The sequence below is a fragment of the Muscardinus avellanarius genome, assembly GCF_963383645.1.
Source record: "Muscardinus avellanarius genome assembly, chromosome: 4".
In the NCBI taxonomy this organism is placed as follows: Eukaryota; Metazoa; Chordata; class Mammalia; order Rodentia; family Gliridae; genus Muscardinus; species Muscardinus avellanarius.
The window spans coordinates 1,815,916-1,833,458 of NC_137789.1; the positions used below are offsets into that span (position 1 = coordinate 1,815,916).

The 17,543-nt window shown below is 63.1% G+C and overlaps 2 protein-coding genes across 3 annotated transcripts; both read right to left on the reverse strand.

Moving 5' to 3' along the window:
* Positions 1–3,360: 3,360 nt before the first annotated feature.
* On the reverse strand, positions 3,361–4,844 carry THEM6 (thioesterase superfamily member 6; the record flags this gene model as incomplete). Of its 2 annotated transcripts, none has more annotated exons than XM_080694463.1 (2): positions 3,361–3,474; positions 4,491–4,844. In XM_080694463.1, 2 exons carry the CDS (start codon positions 4,842–4,844, stop codon positions 3,361–3,363), a joined length of 468 nt encoding a protein of 155 aa, XP_080550589.1. The 2 variants fall into 2 exon arrangements, with proteins under 2 accessions (XP_080550589.1, XP_080550588.1); XM_080694462.1 differs by having other exon boundaries at positions 4,332–4,844.
* Positions 4,845–8,533: 3,689 nt separating this feature from the next.
* PSCA (prostate stem cell antigen) lies at positions 8,534–10,311 on the reverse strand (the record flags this gene model as incomplete). Its single annotated transcript, XM_080693659.1, has 3 exons — positions 8,534–8,745; positions 9,100–9,207; positions 10,260–10,311. 3 exons carry the CDS (start codon positions 10,309–10,311, stop codon positions 8,534–8,536), a joined length of 372 nt encoding a protein of 123 aa, XP_080549785.1.
* Positions 10,312–17,543: the final 7,232 nt, after the last annotated feature.

The following is a 17,543-nucleotide window of genomic DNA, read 5'->3' on the forward strand; positions in this document are numbered from 1 at the left end:
GGTTGGAGGAGGCAGGGGGCTGGGGTCGGGCAGGGAGGGTACACAGGGCCAGGCAGGCGCCGCAGTGGATGTGGGCTGATACTTACCCACCCTACAGAGTTCCCCTTCCACCAGAGCCCCATGGTGACCCGCTCCTGCTCTAGCTCCTGCATAGCCACCGACCCCGACAGCATCGGGGCTGCCCACCCTGTCTTCTGCTGCTTCCGGGACCTCTGCAACTCAGGCCCGGTGCCGGGGCGCTAGCCATTCTGCGGCCACCCACCTCTCCTGCTGGAGCCTGGCATCGACAGCGCTCACCTCTGCCAGCATGTCTCCCTGGGCGGAGCTCACCAGGCTCGGACCACTTACTCTGTGTCCCCTGAACTTATAGAAAATAAACAAGCCAAGGGTGGAGATGACATCTGGCCTTCCTCGACACCGACAACCCAGAGTTGACCTTTGGGAGAGCTGGGCAGAATCTGGCATCTGAACTTTGAACTCTGGCCCTTTCAACCAGGGCCCTTGGACCCATTCCTCAGACGGGGAAATAGAGGCCTGGGGCAGAAATGCCTTCTGCAAACCACATCTCAGGCTATGACTGATCCTTAGTCAAAGGGAAACCCTTCCCCCAGGAGTCTCCCCTCGAACTCGGGAGGCCACCTCCACCCAAGGGTAGAGGGAGCTTGGAGCTGGGACCCCTTTTTCTCCAGGAGTGGGGTGTGTGGTTCTGCCCAGTCTGGCCAAGCCGCTGCCTAGTCAGGGGAAAGGGGGGCTTGAGGAGGCTCAGGTAGCCTGTCCCTGAGCCATCCAAGCCACACCCTTTGGCGATGGCCTGTTCACCCACTTGGGACACCCAGGGAGAGCAGACGAGACTCCCAGAGCCCAGGGCCAGGGCGTCCCTGTGCCCAACTGGACCTGCAGCACTCCGGTGGGCACTGGAAGAACATGCGGGGCAGCTTCCTCAGGCGCCGGCCCTCCCAGGAGACCTGCCCTCCGGGTCCTGCTTGCCCTGCTCCCCTGGCGCCTGCTCCCTGCTCCGCCATGAGCAGGTGCCGGCCGTGGGCCTGAGCAGCGCCAGGGTTTAACGTCCTTGCCGGCGTGAGTTTCTGCGGTGCACTCTTGCTGGGCACACTCATGAATTCTCCTCAGCCAGATCCTGGGTCCTCAGGATCCACTGGCCTCCAGGCCACGACCCCGGCCCCACTGGCACCTGCCGCTGCTGGGAGCAATGCGGGGCAGTCTGCGGGACAGCCAGCCTGGGTGGTGAGGGTCCCCAAGGACCCTGGGAGCGTTCCTCCGTCTCTGAAAGGCCCAGAAGCCAGTGCACCCCTTGGGAGCAGGAGCTGCCAGGCGGGTCTCCTTTCAGGTATCCCACCTGGGGCCCTCTGGGCTGGCTAACACTGCCCAGCAGCTCCTCCATTAGGGTCACCCCCCTGCCTTCTGGCGGGAATTCCGGTAGAGCCCCAGCGCCCTGGATTTGGTCCAGAGGCCAGAGCCACAGCCTCACCACCGGGAGCAAGCGATGTCGCCGCCCAGCGGAGCAATGGAGGTACAGCTTCCGAGCCCTTCCGAGATGCAGAGGAGCGCAGCCTAGGCACTGCGCCAGCTGGCCAGCAGATGGCGCGCCCGAGCCCGCGCGTAGCGGGGACCCCTCCCTCCACGCCGCACACCGCGGGCTCCCAGGCACCTGGAGGCGGCCCCTCTGCTGCCTGGACCACCGCGAGCTGGGCCAGGCCTCCGGGGCCCCAGTGGGTGGCGGGCCCCGAGGGGCAGCCGGTAGGTCGGAGAGCCCTCGCCCGTGGTTGAGCGTGAGGATGCCCCCCCCACCCGCCCCAAGTGAACATGGATACACTGTCCAGTCACTAAGCCCAGAATCCCGTGCCCAGGCAATGTGGCCCTCCAGACCTGGAGCCACCTCCTTGTGTCCTGCAGCCTCTTCAGCCCCTGCTCCCACCTCCCCCCTGCCCTTAGGGGCCGCTGGTGGGATGCCACCCTTCCTGCTCAGAGTCCCACCCCGAAACTTGCCCGTCTGGCAGTACTCGAGACACCTGCCAGGAAGAGCAGCCTGGTACTCTGCCCCAACTGCCTGGGAGCCCGGCCTGCCAGGGACACTCCTTCCCAGGGCCTCCTAGGACTCAGGCTCACTGGCTGGGGTGAGGAGAGGGCCAGCGTGTCAGAAATGAGCTCTCCCTCCACCTGCACCTTTCCAACTCTTTATTCTTGTGCTTTCTTTAAATAAGACAGAAACACAGCAGCTAAGGCAAGAAGAGCAGCACAGGGGTGCAAACGGGGGTCCAGGGTGGTGCCCAAGCTCCTGCGGGCCTCGCCCGGGGCCGGCGGGTACAGGGCACAGGTGGACACCCATGTCCCTGAGCAGGCCAGCAATGGCCGCCACCTGGGCTCCTGGCCGCAGCGCCCCAGGCAGGCAGGCAGACCCTTCCTGGGAGCCGGGGCAGCCCCCCACCCCCGTCGGTGTTCTCAGAGGCTCTGGAATGGTCCAGCCTCAGTTTCCCCAACTGTACGGGGCAGTATTGGGCAGGAGCCAGCGGTTCTGCTAAGCATCCAGTGTCCAGTGGGGGGGCCAGGAGCAGCTGCCATGACTCAGCACTTGAGTGCTGACAGCCCGGCAGGCACCGGCAAGGCACTGGAAAACCCAAGGCAAGACCCCTCCCCAATCCCCCAACCTGAGCAGCCTTAAGGGGCACAGAGGCCTGAGGCGCTGTCAGCCCAGAAAGGGCAGGGGCCAGCCTGAGGTCCACAGCACAGCCCCAGTGGGCACTGGGGGAGCAGACACCCCACCCCCGCAGGAGAAGCCCATGCCCTTCCCAGCCACCAGGCCAAGCTGACAGGAGGCAGCAGAAGCCACCTCTGCACCTGGGAACCCTGTCCCCGAGTGGACGCTGGCCAATCCTCCCTCCCCAAACCTTTGCCAGTCTGCCCCAGCCCTGGCTGGCAGCCTCCTTGACTGCCCCCAGCGCGCCCACCTTTGCTGAGGCCAGAGGGGGCTAGCTTACGATGTCCACCAACCCCCCACTGTTGCAACTGGGCCCAGGAGGCCCCAGGCTTGCCTAGGACTGCTCCAGGTCCTGCTTTCCCCACACAACCCCAACCACACCTCCTCCCTGGGCTCCAAGCCGCACTACAGGGATGCCCAGGGGTCCCCCTGCCCAGCCCTCCCCACCCAGGGGACAAAGCCAGGTGAGGAAGCTGCTGCACTCCATCCCCTGCCCGGTGTGGGGTCCAGCAGAGGGAGTCAAGCAGGTGAGGGAACAAGCAGGTCACAAGGCCTCTCCTCTCCAGCTGGAGGCCAGCCCAGCCTGCCCATTCTGCAGAACTGGCCAGCAGAGCAGCTGGGTGGGCAGGCAGGGCACGGGCACGGGGTCACTGGTCCTTGGTGACGTCACCGAGCCCGCTCTCAGCGCGGAGCAGCTGGCTGCTGGCCTCGTTGTAAGTGATCCAGTGGTGCAGGTCTTCAGGTAGCTCGGGGGGCTCCACCTGCGGGGACAGAAGGGTGAGGCTCGGCGGGCCCCTAGCTGAGCCAGGAGGTGAGGGTCCGGCAAGGCCCCGCGGGGCCAATGCCTCCGCTGATCCCCAGCCCCAGAGGCCTTCCAGGAGCCCCTCCCGATGGCCCGAGCTCCCACTCCCCATCCTAGCTCTCTGCACACAGCCCGCCTTTGCCAGGCCCGCGCCCCCAGCAGGACCACGTTGAGGCCTCTGCGCCCCCAGAACTGGGCAGCAGCCGTGAGGCTGGCAGCTGGCTGGAGAGGGTGACAGGAGGCCGGCCGCCTCCAGGGAGCAGGGGCACAGGGCAGACGCCCACCCTGCCCTGCGGGCCAGGGCCCAGCTCACAGGCCGACTGCTCTTACAGCTCGCTGACTCTCAGACCACTCCCTCCCACTGCCACCCGGGCCATCCCCAGGGCCAGTTGCCAGGTTGCAGCAGCGGAGAGGCCCCGGGAGGCCGCGGGCCCAGGCAGGGGTGGGCTCCTCGCTGGACTTTCCTGCCCCCCAGCACCGGCCAAGACCCACGGCAGACCCGGGGCACCGGGCCAGTCCCCGGCTCTCAGCTGTGTGAGAGGGGCTCCGGGCGCCACAGCCACCGGCAAGCGCCGGGCTGCCGCGCCATCCCCTGGCGAGAACCAAGCCAGGCCTCGCAGGGAGAGGCCTGGTGGGAGGACCTGCTTTGGAGAGGGGAAGGAGGTGAAACCGAGGGCGGCGGGTTCAGAAATGAATGATGGCTCAGGACGACCGCAGGAAGGGAGCCGGCGAGGGGGCCCCGGCCCCGAGTTGGGCGAGGGCGATGCGAAGGCGGAGGCCCCCGCGGGCGCGGCCGAGTGCGGGGAGGGCGCTCACCCTGCGCTTGCACAGGTGCTGCACGACGCGCCCCGGCGAGGCGCCCAGCGTGTGCTGCCGGAAGCGCAGCAGGGCGCACAGGAAGCCATCCCGCCGGCTGACGAAGCGCGCCTCCAGGTAGAAGGCGCGGTCGTCCCAGCCCAGCAGGCGGGTGCGCACCTCGAAGGGCTCGAGCAGGCGCAGCGAGCGGCGGTAGCGCGCGCAGGAGGCGGCCAGCACGGAGTGCGCGCCCAGCTCGCCCAGCGCGCCCAGCACCCCGCAGCGGGCCAGGTGCGCGGCGCGCGCCACGTCGGCCTCGCGCAGGTAGCGCGCGTTGTTCATGTGCAGCAGCAGGTCCAGGTCCGAGGGCAGCACGCGGCTGGGGTAGCGCTGCTCGGCCAGCAGGTCGCGGACGCGCGGCTGCAGCAGGCGCGCGCGCAGCACGGCGCAGGGCACGCGCAGCAGGTACCAGCCATCCAGCAGCGCGAAGAAGCCGAGCGCCAGGGCCAGCGACGCCACCAGCAGCCCCAGCATCGCGGCGCGCGGCGGCAGCCCTGCGCCAGCGGGACCGGGCGGGCCGAGCGGACGCCGCGGAAGCCGGAGGCCGCGGCCCGAGACGCCCTTGGCTCCAGGCGCGCCCCGCGCTCCCGCTGGGCGGGCCCGCGGCTCCCGGGGCGGGGCCCGCCGGCGCCACAGCGGCCCCTGGCGGCCCCTCCCGGCGCTGCAGCGGCGGGGTTCGGGACGGGAGCCGCGGGCCCGCGGGCTTGCGCGCCGCCGGTGCGCAGTTATTCGCCCGGAGGTCCGGCCCCTGAACCGAACTGAGTCAAAGACCTCAGAGCTTCCTGCGTTCAGGCTGCTAGTCTTTGCGAGGAAAATACAGCATGGCGGGTCCCCAGGGGCGCTGCTGCCGCTGCTGCGAGCTCGCCTCGGAGCTCCAAACCCAGGCCTCCGCCTCCCCAGGGCCCGGGCCCGGGCCGGCCAGGGTTCTGGGCACGTATCAGCCCGTCTGTAACTTCACCGCAAAGCACTCACCCCCTGTGCTCCAAAGACCCCAGTAACCCCAAGCCCAGCCCCAGCGTCCCCAGAGGTGTCCTCCGTGGCCCGTGTCTGTCCCTTTCCCCTCTGCGCATGGGGTGGCCTCCATGAAGGCTGGGCTGGCTCTTCCCACCGCCCCCAGGCTCTCCAGTGACCCCGGATGCTGGCCACCCAGGAGGCCGCCTCTCAGTTCCGGGGACAGCGTCTGTCCAGGCTTGTAAGGGGACTGCACTCTCAGGAGAGGTGCTCCAAAGAGCAGCCCCACTCCCCCGTCTCAGATGGGCCAGGCTGCCGCTCACCACGGCCTCCACAAGGTGTGCCTCTGCAGCCCGCAGCTGTGGCAGAGCCGGATCTGGGTTTCCTGGGTCCCTGGATCTGCTTGGATCCTCCCAGGGACCCGGCACTCACTGTGTGTCAGGACCGAGCTGGCTGACTCTAAGAAGGGCTTTCCCTGTACGTCGCTTGCGTTTCTCCCTGTGACACCCCTTGTCCCACCGGGCTCTAAGCCCTGTGCTCGAGGACATGTCTTTTGGGCCCGTGGGTTGGTGCTCAGAAAACACACTTGGCGAGTGGGCAGCCTCTGGGCAGAGGACCCTGCCTGGCCGCCTGGGCTCCGGGGCCTGAGCCACCCTGCCTGGTCCTGAGCTTGTGCCAGCAGGCTGTGCCCACACATGCTCTTCCCTCTGCCCCCCCCCCTCCTAACGCCTGCTGTGGGCAGCTCCAAGGGCTCTGCTCTGGAGGGGATGTTTTTCCAGGGCACAGACCTCACATAGTCCTGCCCGGGTGCCATTCATTGTGCAGGCCAGGAACGCCTGTCTCCCCGCTGGACCCCAGGCCAGGCCTGCCTGCCCTGTTGGCCCCCATGTCTCAGAGCCCATGCGATGGGGTGCATGGCAAAGTGCTGGAGAGGGGCCCGCTCAGTTCCCACTCTCTGTCGTTGGCTGCTTTGACCCCTCACCGTGGACGAGGGGCATCTTGGGGAGCGTTACCAGTAGTTTATTGAGGGACTAGAAAGAGTCCAGGTCAGGTGAGGCACTCCTGGGCACAGCCTGGCACCCCCTCGCTCTGCTGGGAAGCCGAGCCTGGCAGGGTGTGGGAACCTGGGCCAGGGCTTACTCTCAGGTCCTGTGACTCCAAAGATTCTTCCGTGGGAGACTGCCATCAGAGGCCGGCCAGCAGCCCAGGTCTTGGGGCACTGCCTGGGCCTGAGGCTCCAGGAAGGAGGAGCTTGTGCTCGGGAGCCCAGCCTGCAGAGCACAGGTGCAGGAGCACAGGGGTGCTGGCCCCGCCTCGCGAGGCGCAAGAGTCCTGTGCAGGGTCTCCAAGGGCACTTCCGGCCCAGCCTGGAGCCACAGGCTTGGCCCAGCATGGATCACACAGCCGGGCCTCCCTCCCCTCTGCGGCCTTCCTTCTCTGCCCCCCCTCCCCAGCCCTGGCCCAAATAATTCAACGTGAAAATGTCCCAGGGGCAGGGTGTGGGGTCTTTTGTCCCTCTGCCCCTGGGCACTGCCACCCTGAAGAACCCTGGTGGGCATTGCCAGACCCAGGGAGGAGCCAGTCTGTGAGAGTGCAATGGATGTGTGGGCCCCATGGGCTGAGGCTACTCAGGGAGGAGGTCTGGGGCCGAGTAACCACCCCGAGAACACAGCCACCCTGGCTCGGCCAGGCATTGGGCCCCAGAGGCAGGCGAGGGGGAGGCAGGAGCCCAGAGCTCCCCCAAAGTCTCCTGGACTGAGACAATGAGGGGCGCCCCTGCTCAGGGGTACTCAGACCCTGTTTGGGGAAGCTATCCGTCCTGGACTGTGTCTAAAAGGGAGGCTTCCTACCTGAGGTCCCACACAGGTGGGCTCTGGCTTAGTAGAGCTCCGGGGGCCTCTGGCCTGGCTCACCCTCGAGATGCCCCTTCCTCACCGATGGCCACCACCCCAGATGTCCAAGTTCAGGGCTCCGACCCTGGTCCTCAACAAGGGGCTTTCCCAGGAATCCTAAGGAAGGGGTGGGTGTGTCTCCATGCAGGCCTCCGGACTCTGCGAGCATTGGCAGACTCAGCCAGGAGTTGCCAAGGTGTGTGGGGACAGTCCAGAGCAGGCTTTGGACCTGGGGGTCCGTGGGGAGTGGCCCTCAGCGGGGAACCCTTTTGTAGCTTTGATTGATTACTCCGGGGCCTGGCCTGTAGCTCTTAGCGCCCACAACAAACAAAACAAAACAAAACCCAGCTTTGGCAAACAGGCCAGGGGAGCAGTGGGGAGGGGACCTTCCTTGTAGGAGCCACTCCTCGCCTGGGAGCTCTGAGCCCATCCACACAGCAGGGAGGTCCACAGACGAGCAGCCAGGCTCAGAGTCCAGGCCGCATGTCCAGGCTGCACAGCCAGGGCTGACTCCCAGGAGCCACTGTCCTGCCTCCTGCAGACGTCCTCCCTCCACCTTCAGACATTGGTTCCTGCCATATTTCACAAAGCTGGGGATCAGATCTGACAGACTGATAAACCTGGGGAGGGAGGGTTTGAGGACACTTCAGAGTGAAACTTCGTAGTGGCTCCGTGTCATTTCTCTATAATCGCCCAAGGGCAGGTCTGCAGCCACAGCGCACAGCCCAGACGCCAGCCGGGCTGTGTAAGGACAGAGGCTTTCTCCTGCGTCCCCGACAGGCATTTATTAAGGGCCTCCTGGATGTTAGGACAGACTGCAGCCCCAGGTCTCCAGAAACGTGGGGCTGCTCCCTCCCTCCAGGCCGCATCTGGGGCTCGGGCCACCTTCCTCCAGTCCTCAATTCTACTTAGTTCTCTCATCTCAGCCTTCGCTGGGCCCTCCGGAGGGCTGCCCATGTAGGCCTGGCTCAGCTAGCTCCTGGAGAGGCCGCAGAGAAGGCGTCCCAGAGGAGAGGTGCCTGAGCGGAGGTGAAGGGTCTGTCAGAATATCGTGGGAGCCACAGCTGGAGGGGCTGAGTCACTACTACAGCCCAGCCTGCTGGGCAGGTCAGTGTGGGCAGGAGTTCTGGAGGGAGGGGTGGAGGGTGGGGGCAGGGGCAGGGGCAGAGCTGAGTCTGGACATGCCTTCGGGGATCAGGAGGGCCGCTGACTGCGAGTGTGTGTGTGTGTGTGTGTGTGTGTGTGTGTGTGTGTGTGTGTGCAGTGGCTCAGACCCCGGGCATCACTGCCCAGCATGGGCTACAGGGGCCCATCTGGAGCCTACAGCTGGCCAGGGCCCCACAGCAGCAGGCTGCCCAGTGTGGTGAGCAGCCCCAGGGCGGTGGCTGGCTGCAGGGAATAGGCCCCGCTGGCATTGCACAGGTCGGTGGAGCAGCACGTGACGTTCTTCTTGCCCGCTAAGTAGTTCTCCACCTTGTCCACACAGTCTGAGCTGCAGCCCTTGCTGATGATCGTCAGGAACCTCAAAGGCTCTGCAGGGACACAGGCACTGCTGGGCAAGGGCCAGGTTGGTACTTGCTGCCTGGCCCTAACCCGGGTGCCTTCGTGCCCACTGGAACTGAAGCCCTAGAGCTGCGAACTGACGACAAGACTGTAAGTGGCCTGAGGCTGAGAGCCTGGTCTTGTCACACCCAAGCACCGGGGCAGCTCGGCCTTGGGATTGCGCGCTGGGTGCTGGGTGTGGGATCACGGGTGGAGACTAAGCAGATGGACAAGCATGCCTTCATGGTCACAAAGGGACAGAGGGTGGACAGTGCCAGAGGCCGCAGCGCGGGTTGCTCAGGCGCTGCCAAGGGAGGCAGGGAGTGGGATGGCGGGCCACTCACGGAGGCGCTGGGTCCAGCACTGGGTCTGGTCCTGGGTGCAGTTCTCCACCTTTCGGCAGTCCTCATTGCTCATCAGGGCCAGGCAGGAGTAGCACTGCAGGGCGCTGCCTGTGGGTGGCAGGGGGTACTCAGGGGCTTGCAGCCTGCCTCCTGCAGCGGACACCGGGCAGGGGCCTGCCTGCTGCTTCCTCCTCCCCAAAGAAAGCAAGGGAGCGAGAGAGAGGTCCCAAGTCCTTCCAGACCCCGGGAGAGTAGAGCCCACTGGCACCTGCATGGCCCTTCCCGGGGGTCCGCGTGTACCTGCATCCCCCAGGAATGGCACCCCGCCCTCCTCCATGATGCCTGTGCATAGAGAGCTTCCTTAAGTGCCCGTGCTTCTTGGAGGACAAACCCCAGTGGAGACCCAGGGAGGGAGGGGCAGGATTCTGAGACACCTCCCTGAGCCACCAGGCAGAGAGCCCTACCTGTCCTCAGCCCTTGAGGCCGCAGCTTCCCAACCGATCCCAGGAATGCTGGTGTGTGTGTGTGTGTGTGTGTGTGTGTGTGTGTGTGTGTGTGTGTCTGTCTGTCTGTCTGTCTGTCTGTCACCCAAGTCCTGCGCGACATCCATCCCTGAAGCTGGAGCCCCAGTGCAGGGTATCCTGATGAAACCCCCTCCCTTCAAGCCACCCTTCTCTCTAGAAGAGGAAAGTGAGGCCCTGAGAGCATCAGCCCCTTTTCCAGGGACACTTGGTGGGAGGGTCCCAACCACGCCAATCCCGTGGACTTCCCATCCCGGTGACTTGCGCAGAAGTCGGGCTGGGCCCCAGGTCCTCCCTCAGCACAGCCCCTGCACCCCCTCCTCAGGCCAAGCTCTCCTTTCTCTATGGAAAACATCTTCACTTGAAACCTTTCCCCAGGCCTCCCAGGGCTGCATGTCAGCTTTCTGGCCACCTGCCCCCATCTGTCCCCCTGGGAGCCCGGTGCTGCGCCCCAGTGGCCAGGACAGATGCCCATGCTGCCTCTCCAAGCCTGCTGTGATGTTACCGTGGGAGTGGGCCATCCCATATCCTGGGAGGAGACCATCTTCCCCCTTCTCTCCCACTCTGCCCCTCTGAGTGGCCTCTGGCCTTCTGGCTGTGGCCCTCCCCTACCCCACCCTTGCCCGTACCTGGCCTTACCTGTCTGCAGGGCCAAGCCAGTGGCCAGGAGGGCGAGGAGGAGAGCCTTCATGGTCGCAGTGGGCAGTGGGAGCAGCTCCAGAGAGGTTTTATATGGCTCCCGCTAGCAGGGGCGGCTCTGGGGCCACAGTCAACAGTGAGGGACAGAACGGGCTGGGCAGATCCTGGTCCCAGCCCTCCCTGAGCCCCTCCCACTCCCTTTGTCCTTCCTTCTGCCTCTGGAGGGCAGAGCCTGCTCAGGGTGGGGGCCCTGTCCTCGCTAAGGCCATTTCTCAGCCACCCCAGGACGAGGGCTGAGAAGTCCTCAGGCCCCCAGACTCTCTCTCCCCACCTCACAGAACAAGGCCAGACCAGGGGACTGCAGTCTTTGGGCCAAGGAACAGGCATCTCCCTGGGGTCCCTGGGGTCTGCTGACGTGCAGCCCTTCTGTGGCCAGCAGTCCATGGGGGTGACAGGCCTCCATCAATGCACTCCAGACAGATCAGCAGCTGCTGCTACACATGAGAAGGGCCAGCTGCTAGAGGGGCGTCTCAGGTGGGGGTTGTTCCAGAGTGCCTTCCCTGGGAGGGGACCCAGAGGCCAAGGGGAGCTCAAGAGGCCATGGTTTATGACTCTGGGGGTCCAGGGTGAGCTGACCCTGGGTGAAGGGCTTTACCATCAAGACCTCATATAATCTCACATCTTGGAATTTTAGCTGCAAGGGAGTCAGGAAATGGGTATCTTTTTGCAGTTTCCACATGGGAAAGAGGAGGGAGGAGACTGGACATCGGCCAGATGTACTCCACTGCCCAGACCCTCTCCACGTCTTGCTCTGGGTCCTGGGAGGACGATCCTCTCTCCCCCCTGCATCCTGACGGTAGGGCTGTGTTCCTCTAGAGGCAGCCCCAGGTGTTGGGGGCCAGCCTTCCCCAGCAGCCTCTGGTCACTGTTCTTCCTCTTGTCCCGCCTGGCCAGCACCAGTGGCGTCCATTGTTGTTGGCTGTGGGCGGTTCAGGGCCCCCGTTTCCTTCTCAGCCTGAGCCTTGCCTGCATATGCAGTCCCTCCACCAGACTCCCGCTGTTGGTCTGGCTGGATGCCAGTGGACAGGAGGGCCGGTTGTGCCCACTGTCCACTTGTTCTCAAGATACTCCTTCTTCCTGGGTACTCCTGTCCTTGCTAGTCACCTGACCATTCCTGGGAGGCCTGGGGCATACTGGGGTGGTGAGGGTGTTGTGTGCTGGAGGGGGCAGCAGAGAGAGACTCGGCCCATCCTCCAGCACTCTCAGATGGTCCAGGAAGGCGAAGGGCTCTGTCCTGCATCCTGTGTCCTGGGCACAGCTGCTCCAAGAAGTCACGAGTCCTGGGTTGAGAAGACACCACTGCTGTGAAAGGGGTGTCATGAGACCCAGAGCCTCGAGCACTTGGCAGCACCCACAAGCCACCCTGCTGAAGGTCAGGCAGCTCCAGCCTTTCTGGGGTCTCCCTTTCCTGGCTCCCTAGCACCCTCTGGCCTTTCCCTGAAAACTCTCGCCTTTAGCAGTGAGGAACCTGGGCTCACAGAAGGCCAGGACCTGGCTCAAAGCCACACAGGGTGAGCGACCTCCCAAGACACCCTCCTGCCCTCTCTGCTCCCTCAGAACTTTCTCTCTGAGCATCCCTTCCTCAGGCCTGCCAACCCAGCATGGGTGCCACACGCGGTGACTCTGGTACCCAAGGTGTTCTGTTTCCGTGTGACTGTCTGCCTATCTGCTCACCCCACCCAGCTCACTGGGACTCAGTTACCCTCAGCAAGAGCCTTCCTTATCCATCTCTGCCCTGGCGGCAGCCGGCACCAGCCCCTGCACAGAACATTCGTCCCCAAATATTTACAGGTGTGTAAATGTTTGTTGATTGGACTGATATGTAGGGAGCGCTCCAGGGCAGTGGTGCCCAAGCAGAAGGGTTCTGCCCCACCCCCGCCAGTTCTGGCAATGTCTGGAGACAGTTTTGGTTTGTTTCCCAGTTCGGGGGGCTGCTGGCATCCGGGTGGACTGGGCTCAGGCCAAGACCTGCGCAACACCCCACAGTGCACGGGATGGAATCCCTGCCCAGATGGCAGTGGTGCCAGGGGTGGGAGCTCTGGTCTCCTGTGGCCTAGTGGCCGCAACTCAAATATTAAAAAGCATGACTGAGACTTCCCTAGAGCCCCACCCCTCTGGCCCTCAGGCTGAGCGCAACCACAGCCCAGCCCTGAGCCCTCCCTGGCCAATCTGAACTCTGACCTTTGCCCCCATCAAACCAGCGTCATGGCCACACACTGAGCCCCAGCCCTGGTCACACACTGAGCCCTGATCCCAGCCATGAGCCGATCCCTACCCCATCCTGCACGCTTTGGCCACCAAACAGAGCCAAACAGAGCCTGGACCATCTGACGGCCTGGCTTCCTGGGAGGATCTGACACAGGGGCACGGCCACCCAGCTCAGTGGCACACACCTGTAATCCCAGTGCTTGAGAGGCTGAGACAGGAAAATCAGGGGCTCAACGTCAGCCTTATCGGCATAGCAAGGACCTATGGAACTGGCGCGACTCTGCCGGGATTGTGGCTCAGAGAGAGAATGAATGCCTTTGGGTTCAATCCCCGTGCCAAACAAAGCCAAGGGGCATGACCCTTTGAGGGGGGACCGGGTTCCGGAGGCGCGGGAATGTGACTCAGCCCAGGCTTCCGTCCCCTGCTCTCTGGCTACTTCCTGGGACTCCAGATTTTCCTGTTCTGACCTGGCTCTCCACTAAGCCACCCAGAAACAAGCCTGTCAGTTCACATAGCACAGGAGCTGCCACTCCTTGGGCGTGGACACCTCGCAGGGCCTGGCCTCCTCCAGGGGATGCCACACAGGCCCCTACTTGAAAATAGGTCCTATTTGTGTGACTTTCTTAAACTTTTTTAGTGTGTGTGTGTGTGTGTGTGTACCTGGGGTGGAACCCAGGGGGCTTTTCTACCTCTGGGCTATACTCCCAGACCTATTTTATACTTTATTTGGAAACAGGGTCTCACTAAGTAGCTGAGGCTGGCTTCGAACCTGTGCAATCCTGCTGTCTCAGCCTCCCAAGCGTGGGGATTACAAGCGTGTGCCACCACGCCTGGCTTAAACTTTTTTAGTTGTAAAAAGCCAAGAGCACATTATTTGCACAAATGCAGGTGACTTCCTTTTATACTGCCATAGATCTTTCCCGTGGAAGGGTGCGCCAGATCAGGAGGTGTGCCCCGGAGCTCGGGGGCTGGGCACCCTCAGGGCCTGGGGATGAAGGCCATGTCTTGCAAGCTCAGCCCTTGCCAGGCGAGTGTGTGAGGTCCATACCTGCTGTGTGAGAATGAGTGTGTGCAAATGTGTAGGTTGGGAAACTGAGTCACAGGATGGCTCTCGGACAGCAGCTGGGCAGCCTGGAGCCCCCGCCATCCTGGATCCACCTGTCTCCACATCCCCCAAGGGCCCTAGTTCTCACCAGGCAGTGCTGGCAGCCCTGTATCAATGCCACACCCCTCCTGTTGGGACACCCTCCCCAGACCCACCAGCAGCCCTCTGCCTCTCTGAACCCCGCTTCTTGTGCCAACTTCTCCCTCCTGGAGGGAGGTGGGTGAACCAAGGCGACCCACCCAAGACAGTCTCCTTTCTCTGCCATCTGGACACGGGCTTCACAAACCTCAGCCAGTGAGCTGAAGCCCCCTTTGCTGTGGGAGTCCTGTACCCCTGAGGCCAAGTGGGAGGGCTGGTGAGTCCCCACCCAAGGAGCTTGGGCGAGGGGCGAGAGCCACCAGGGTCCAGGCCCACCTCCAGGCAGAGGGAAACCCGCAGATGGCAGAGGCCCGTGGCTTGGAAGAACACCACAGGACGCCAGACCGCGGGCCTATGGCCAAGAGGACCTGGGTTTGGTCCAGGGATCTTCCCAGTCTGACCTCCCCGAGGCCACTCTGCAGTGAATGGGGATGGGGAGGCCAGCGGGCGAGTAGCTGTTGCAACGGCCCAGGTGTGGTCAGAAGGGCCTGAGCTGTGAACTGGGGGTGGGGGCAGGAGCTCTCAGGGTCAGGCCCAGGGGATGTCATGCATCTCTCCCTTCTCCTCCTTTTTCTGGTCCCCTCCCCCCTGTCAGAGTGCACTTAGCCCTTGAGATGAGAACCGGGGTTTCCCAGAGCAATGCCCCAGGTCCCAGCTCCATACCAAGTCTCTCTCCACAGCGAGGTCTGAGCGGTGTATTCAGTCCGGTGTCCACAAGGCAGCAGCAGAGAGCTGCACACAGAGGTATGGCAGCCACTGGGGGTGTGTGGGAGTGGCCATCCATGGAACCCCCGCACAGGGAGCCCCTCCAGGGCTCCTGGGTTTAGACCCACCATGTGCCTGGCATGTTCTGTGACTCAGTTCCCTCAGCCCATTTAACTCTGGCAGGCAAATCCCCACCCATGGAATCAGTAGTGTAGAATGGCTGCTGTTTGAAGCCAGTTTCTGCATGGTTGTCTAAGCAGCATCTGAGAGCTGATAGCCGGTGAGGAAGGTGAGCCTCACCTCAGGGGGTGAGAAGAGCCAGAAGCGGGCTGGGCTGAGGGCGGGGCCTGTCAGAGCTCTTGGCAGAGCAGATGTGGGGTATCAGGTAACCGGGAGGGACAGACGGTTCAGGATGCCTGAGCTTTCTCGGCTGCAGTGATGGAAGGTGACTTGCTATTTACTGAGACAAGGAGCACTGTGCATGGAGCAAAGCCAGGTGGAGGGTCAAGGCCACTGCAGACACCCTGTCAGCAAGCCCGTGGAGGCGTTGGGTAGGAGGTAGCAGTTTGGTTTTCAGGGGAGGGGTCCTGGCAGGAGACAGGAACCTGGGGACGGCCAGCCTTCCCTGGAACTAAAACCGCAGTACTAGAGGAGCTTGCCCAGGGGGTGTGAGCAGACAGTGGAGAGTGAGCCAGGGCAGCGAGAGAGAGAGAACCCGGCGGTGGAGGGTCCTGGGAGCTCAGGGTAGAATGGGAACTAGGAGTGAGGTACCAGAGTTGCACACGGTCCAGCCGCTGAGACAAATGCATCTAAACACGGTGGCCAGGAACAGCACACCTGTTAACTTACACTTCTGCAAGTCTGCAGAGAGTCTTATGGAGCTAAGGCCAGGGAGTCAGCAGGGCTGTGTTCCCTGTTCCCAGCTTCTAGTGGCCCTTTGTCCATCTCAGAGACAGCCCCAGCCTTGGATTCTGGTGTTGCACGTGTAGGTAGCTGGATAGAAATGGGCAGGTGGGCAAGGTGGGGATGGGCCTGAGGGGTCGAGGGGAAGTGAAGCAGGTCCTCTCGGAGCAGCAATTCGGGACTCCTCATCCTGATGTAGGATAGAAGGAATAAGTAGGTAGAAAGGAGACAGACAGGAAGGAAAAGTAAAAATATAACTTTGATATAAGATCCTGGAGCTGAAGAGCTTCTGCCTCTAGTCCACAAACCAGTTCTCCTTCCCAGGCCTGACTCTACCATAAATTCTTGGGAAACCTGTAGATCCCAGAGTTAACAATATTTCAGAGAAAACCTATAATTTAGGATATCCCAGCTTATCCATCAATCAACTAATGAGGACCCCAATCAACCCAAGATCATCCACCCTAAGGCTGAGCAGACCACAGACCATCAGAAAGCGCCTGGGACTACTGGACTGAGCTCACCCACCCTAAGGCTGCCAGACCACCTGCCCACCATAAACCGCCTTGGGACCACCGGACTGAGCTCATCCTCACATACCTTCTCTAGCCCACCCCTCAGTAAGTCCCCTATAAGAAGAGAACCCTGAACTCCCCAAAATGCCTTCCTCATCTTGAGGGGCCCACATTCTCTCTTGAATGTGTATTTCCTCCCTTTTCCCCAATAAACCTCTGTCTGTGTCTCTAACTGGCGCGTGCTCAAATTCTTTTCTGTCAGGTTAGCCAAGGACCCTGCAGACCCCGAGTTCCTGAGCCGAGAGCTCACCCCAACATCTTTGGCACCCCAACAATCCTGCTGCAGTTAGAAACCCATGTTAGAAAACTACACAGACAGCCAGGCACAGGGCTCACGCCTGTGATCCCAGTACTCGGGAGGCTGAGACGGGAGGATCGCAGGGTCCAGAACAGCCTCAGCCACCTAGCAAGACCCTATTTTACAAAAACAAAAAGCTAGATAGAGCTGGGGTGTAGCTTGGAGGTAGAATGTCCCTTGATTCAATTCCCAGTTTATCAGAAGGCTAAACGCCCACAGGGTTTTACTTTACCTCTAAGGAATGTTGACATGTAGACACATTACCCAAGAGAAATATGCACGGAGGAGGCGTGGGGTCAGAAGGCTCTCCTTATGAAAAGCCCCAGCTGCTTCTCACCTCAGCAAGTGGCTAGTTCCAGACCCCTTTTCCCTGGAACAGAACCCCGTTATCACCACCTGCTTTCACGCCGTGCCCCCACTTCTCTAAATAAACCTCTTGCTGTCTCCCAGTCCTGCTTCCCTTCTGAATTCTTTCTCTTGGAAGAACTAAGGAAGGGATTATTGCCGGGGAACATCTCCTCTCCCATCACACGGTCTTCTTGCACTTGACTCTTCCAGGACCCTGCGATCACATCAGACCGCCGGGGTTATTAGAGTAACAATTTACTGCCACCCGCAGAGCCCCTTTTGGCAAGCCAGGCCATCACGCGGCCCGCCACAGTGCGCCCTCCAGGCCGAAGATCCCTGGGGTCCCACGTGCCAAGCGCGTCCACACCCTCGCAAGGTCCCGAGTCCACCCAGCACACCACCAACTCCTGTCCCAGTCTCCGAGAGGCCTTTCCCGCTCATCGGCCTCAAATCTCGCCATCAAAATCATCTGCACTGGGCAGGGGGTGTAGCTCGGGGGTCAAATGCATCTGGGCCCCACCCCCAGACCCGGAAAAAAAAAATCATTTGCCCTGGGTAGGGCCAAGGCTCTCCCGCGGCGCGGGCTCCGGCCGCCGCGGCGCCGGGCAGGGCCAGCGAGAGGCGAGTCCTCCGGCGGCCTAGAGCGTCCCGGAAGCGGCGGGCGCGGCGGGCGCGGCGGGCGGGCGGCACTTCCGGCCGGCGGCGGCGGCCGGGCGTCTCAGGTGAGTGGCCGGGCTGCGGCGGCGGCCGGGCCACGGTTCCTCCCGGCCGGGGCGGCGCCCTCCGGCGCGGCTCGCAGCGCCGGCCCGCGCCCCTCCTCGCCGCCCCAGCTCGAGGGCGGCGGCGCCGGGCTGCCTGGAGAGCGGCCGGCCGCGCCGCCGCCGCCCCGGCCTCCGAGCCCCGCGCGGTTCCCGCCCGGCGAGCCCTGGACGGACTGGCCTCCG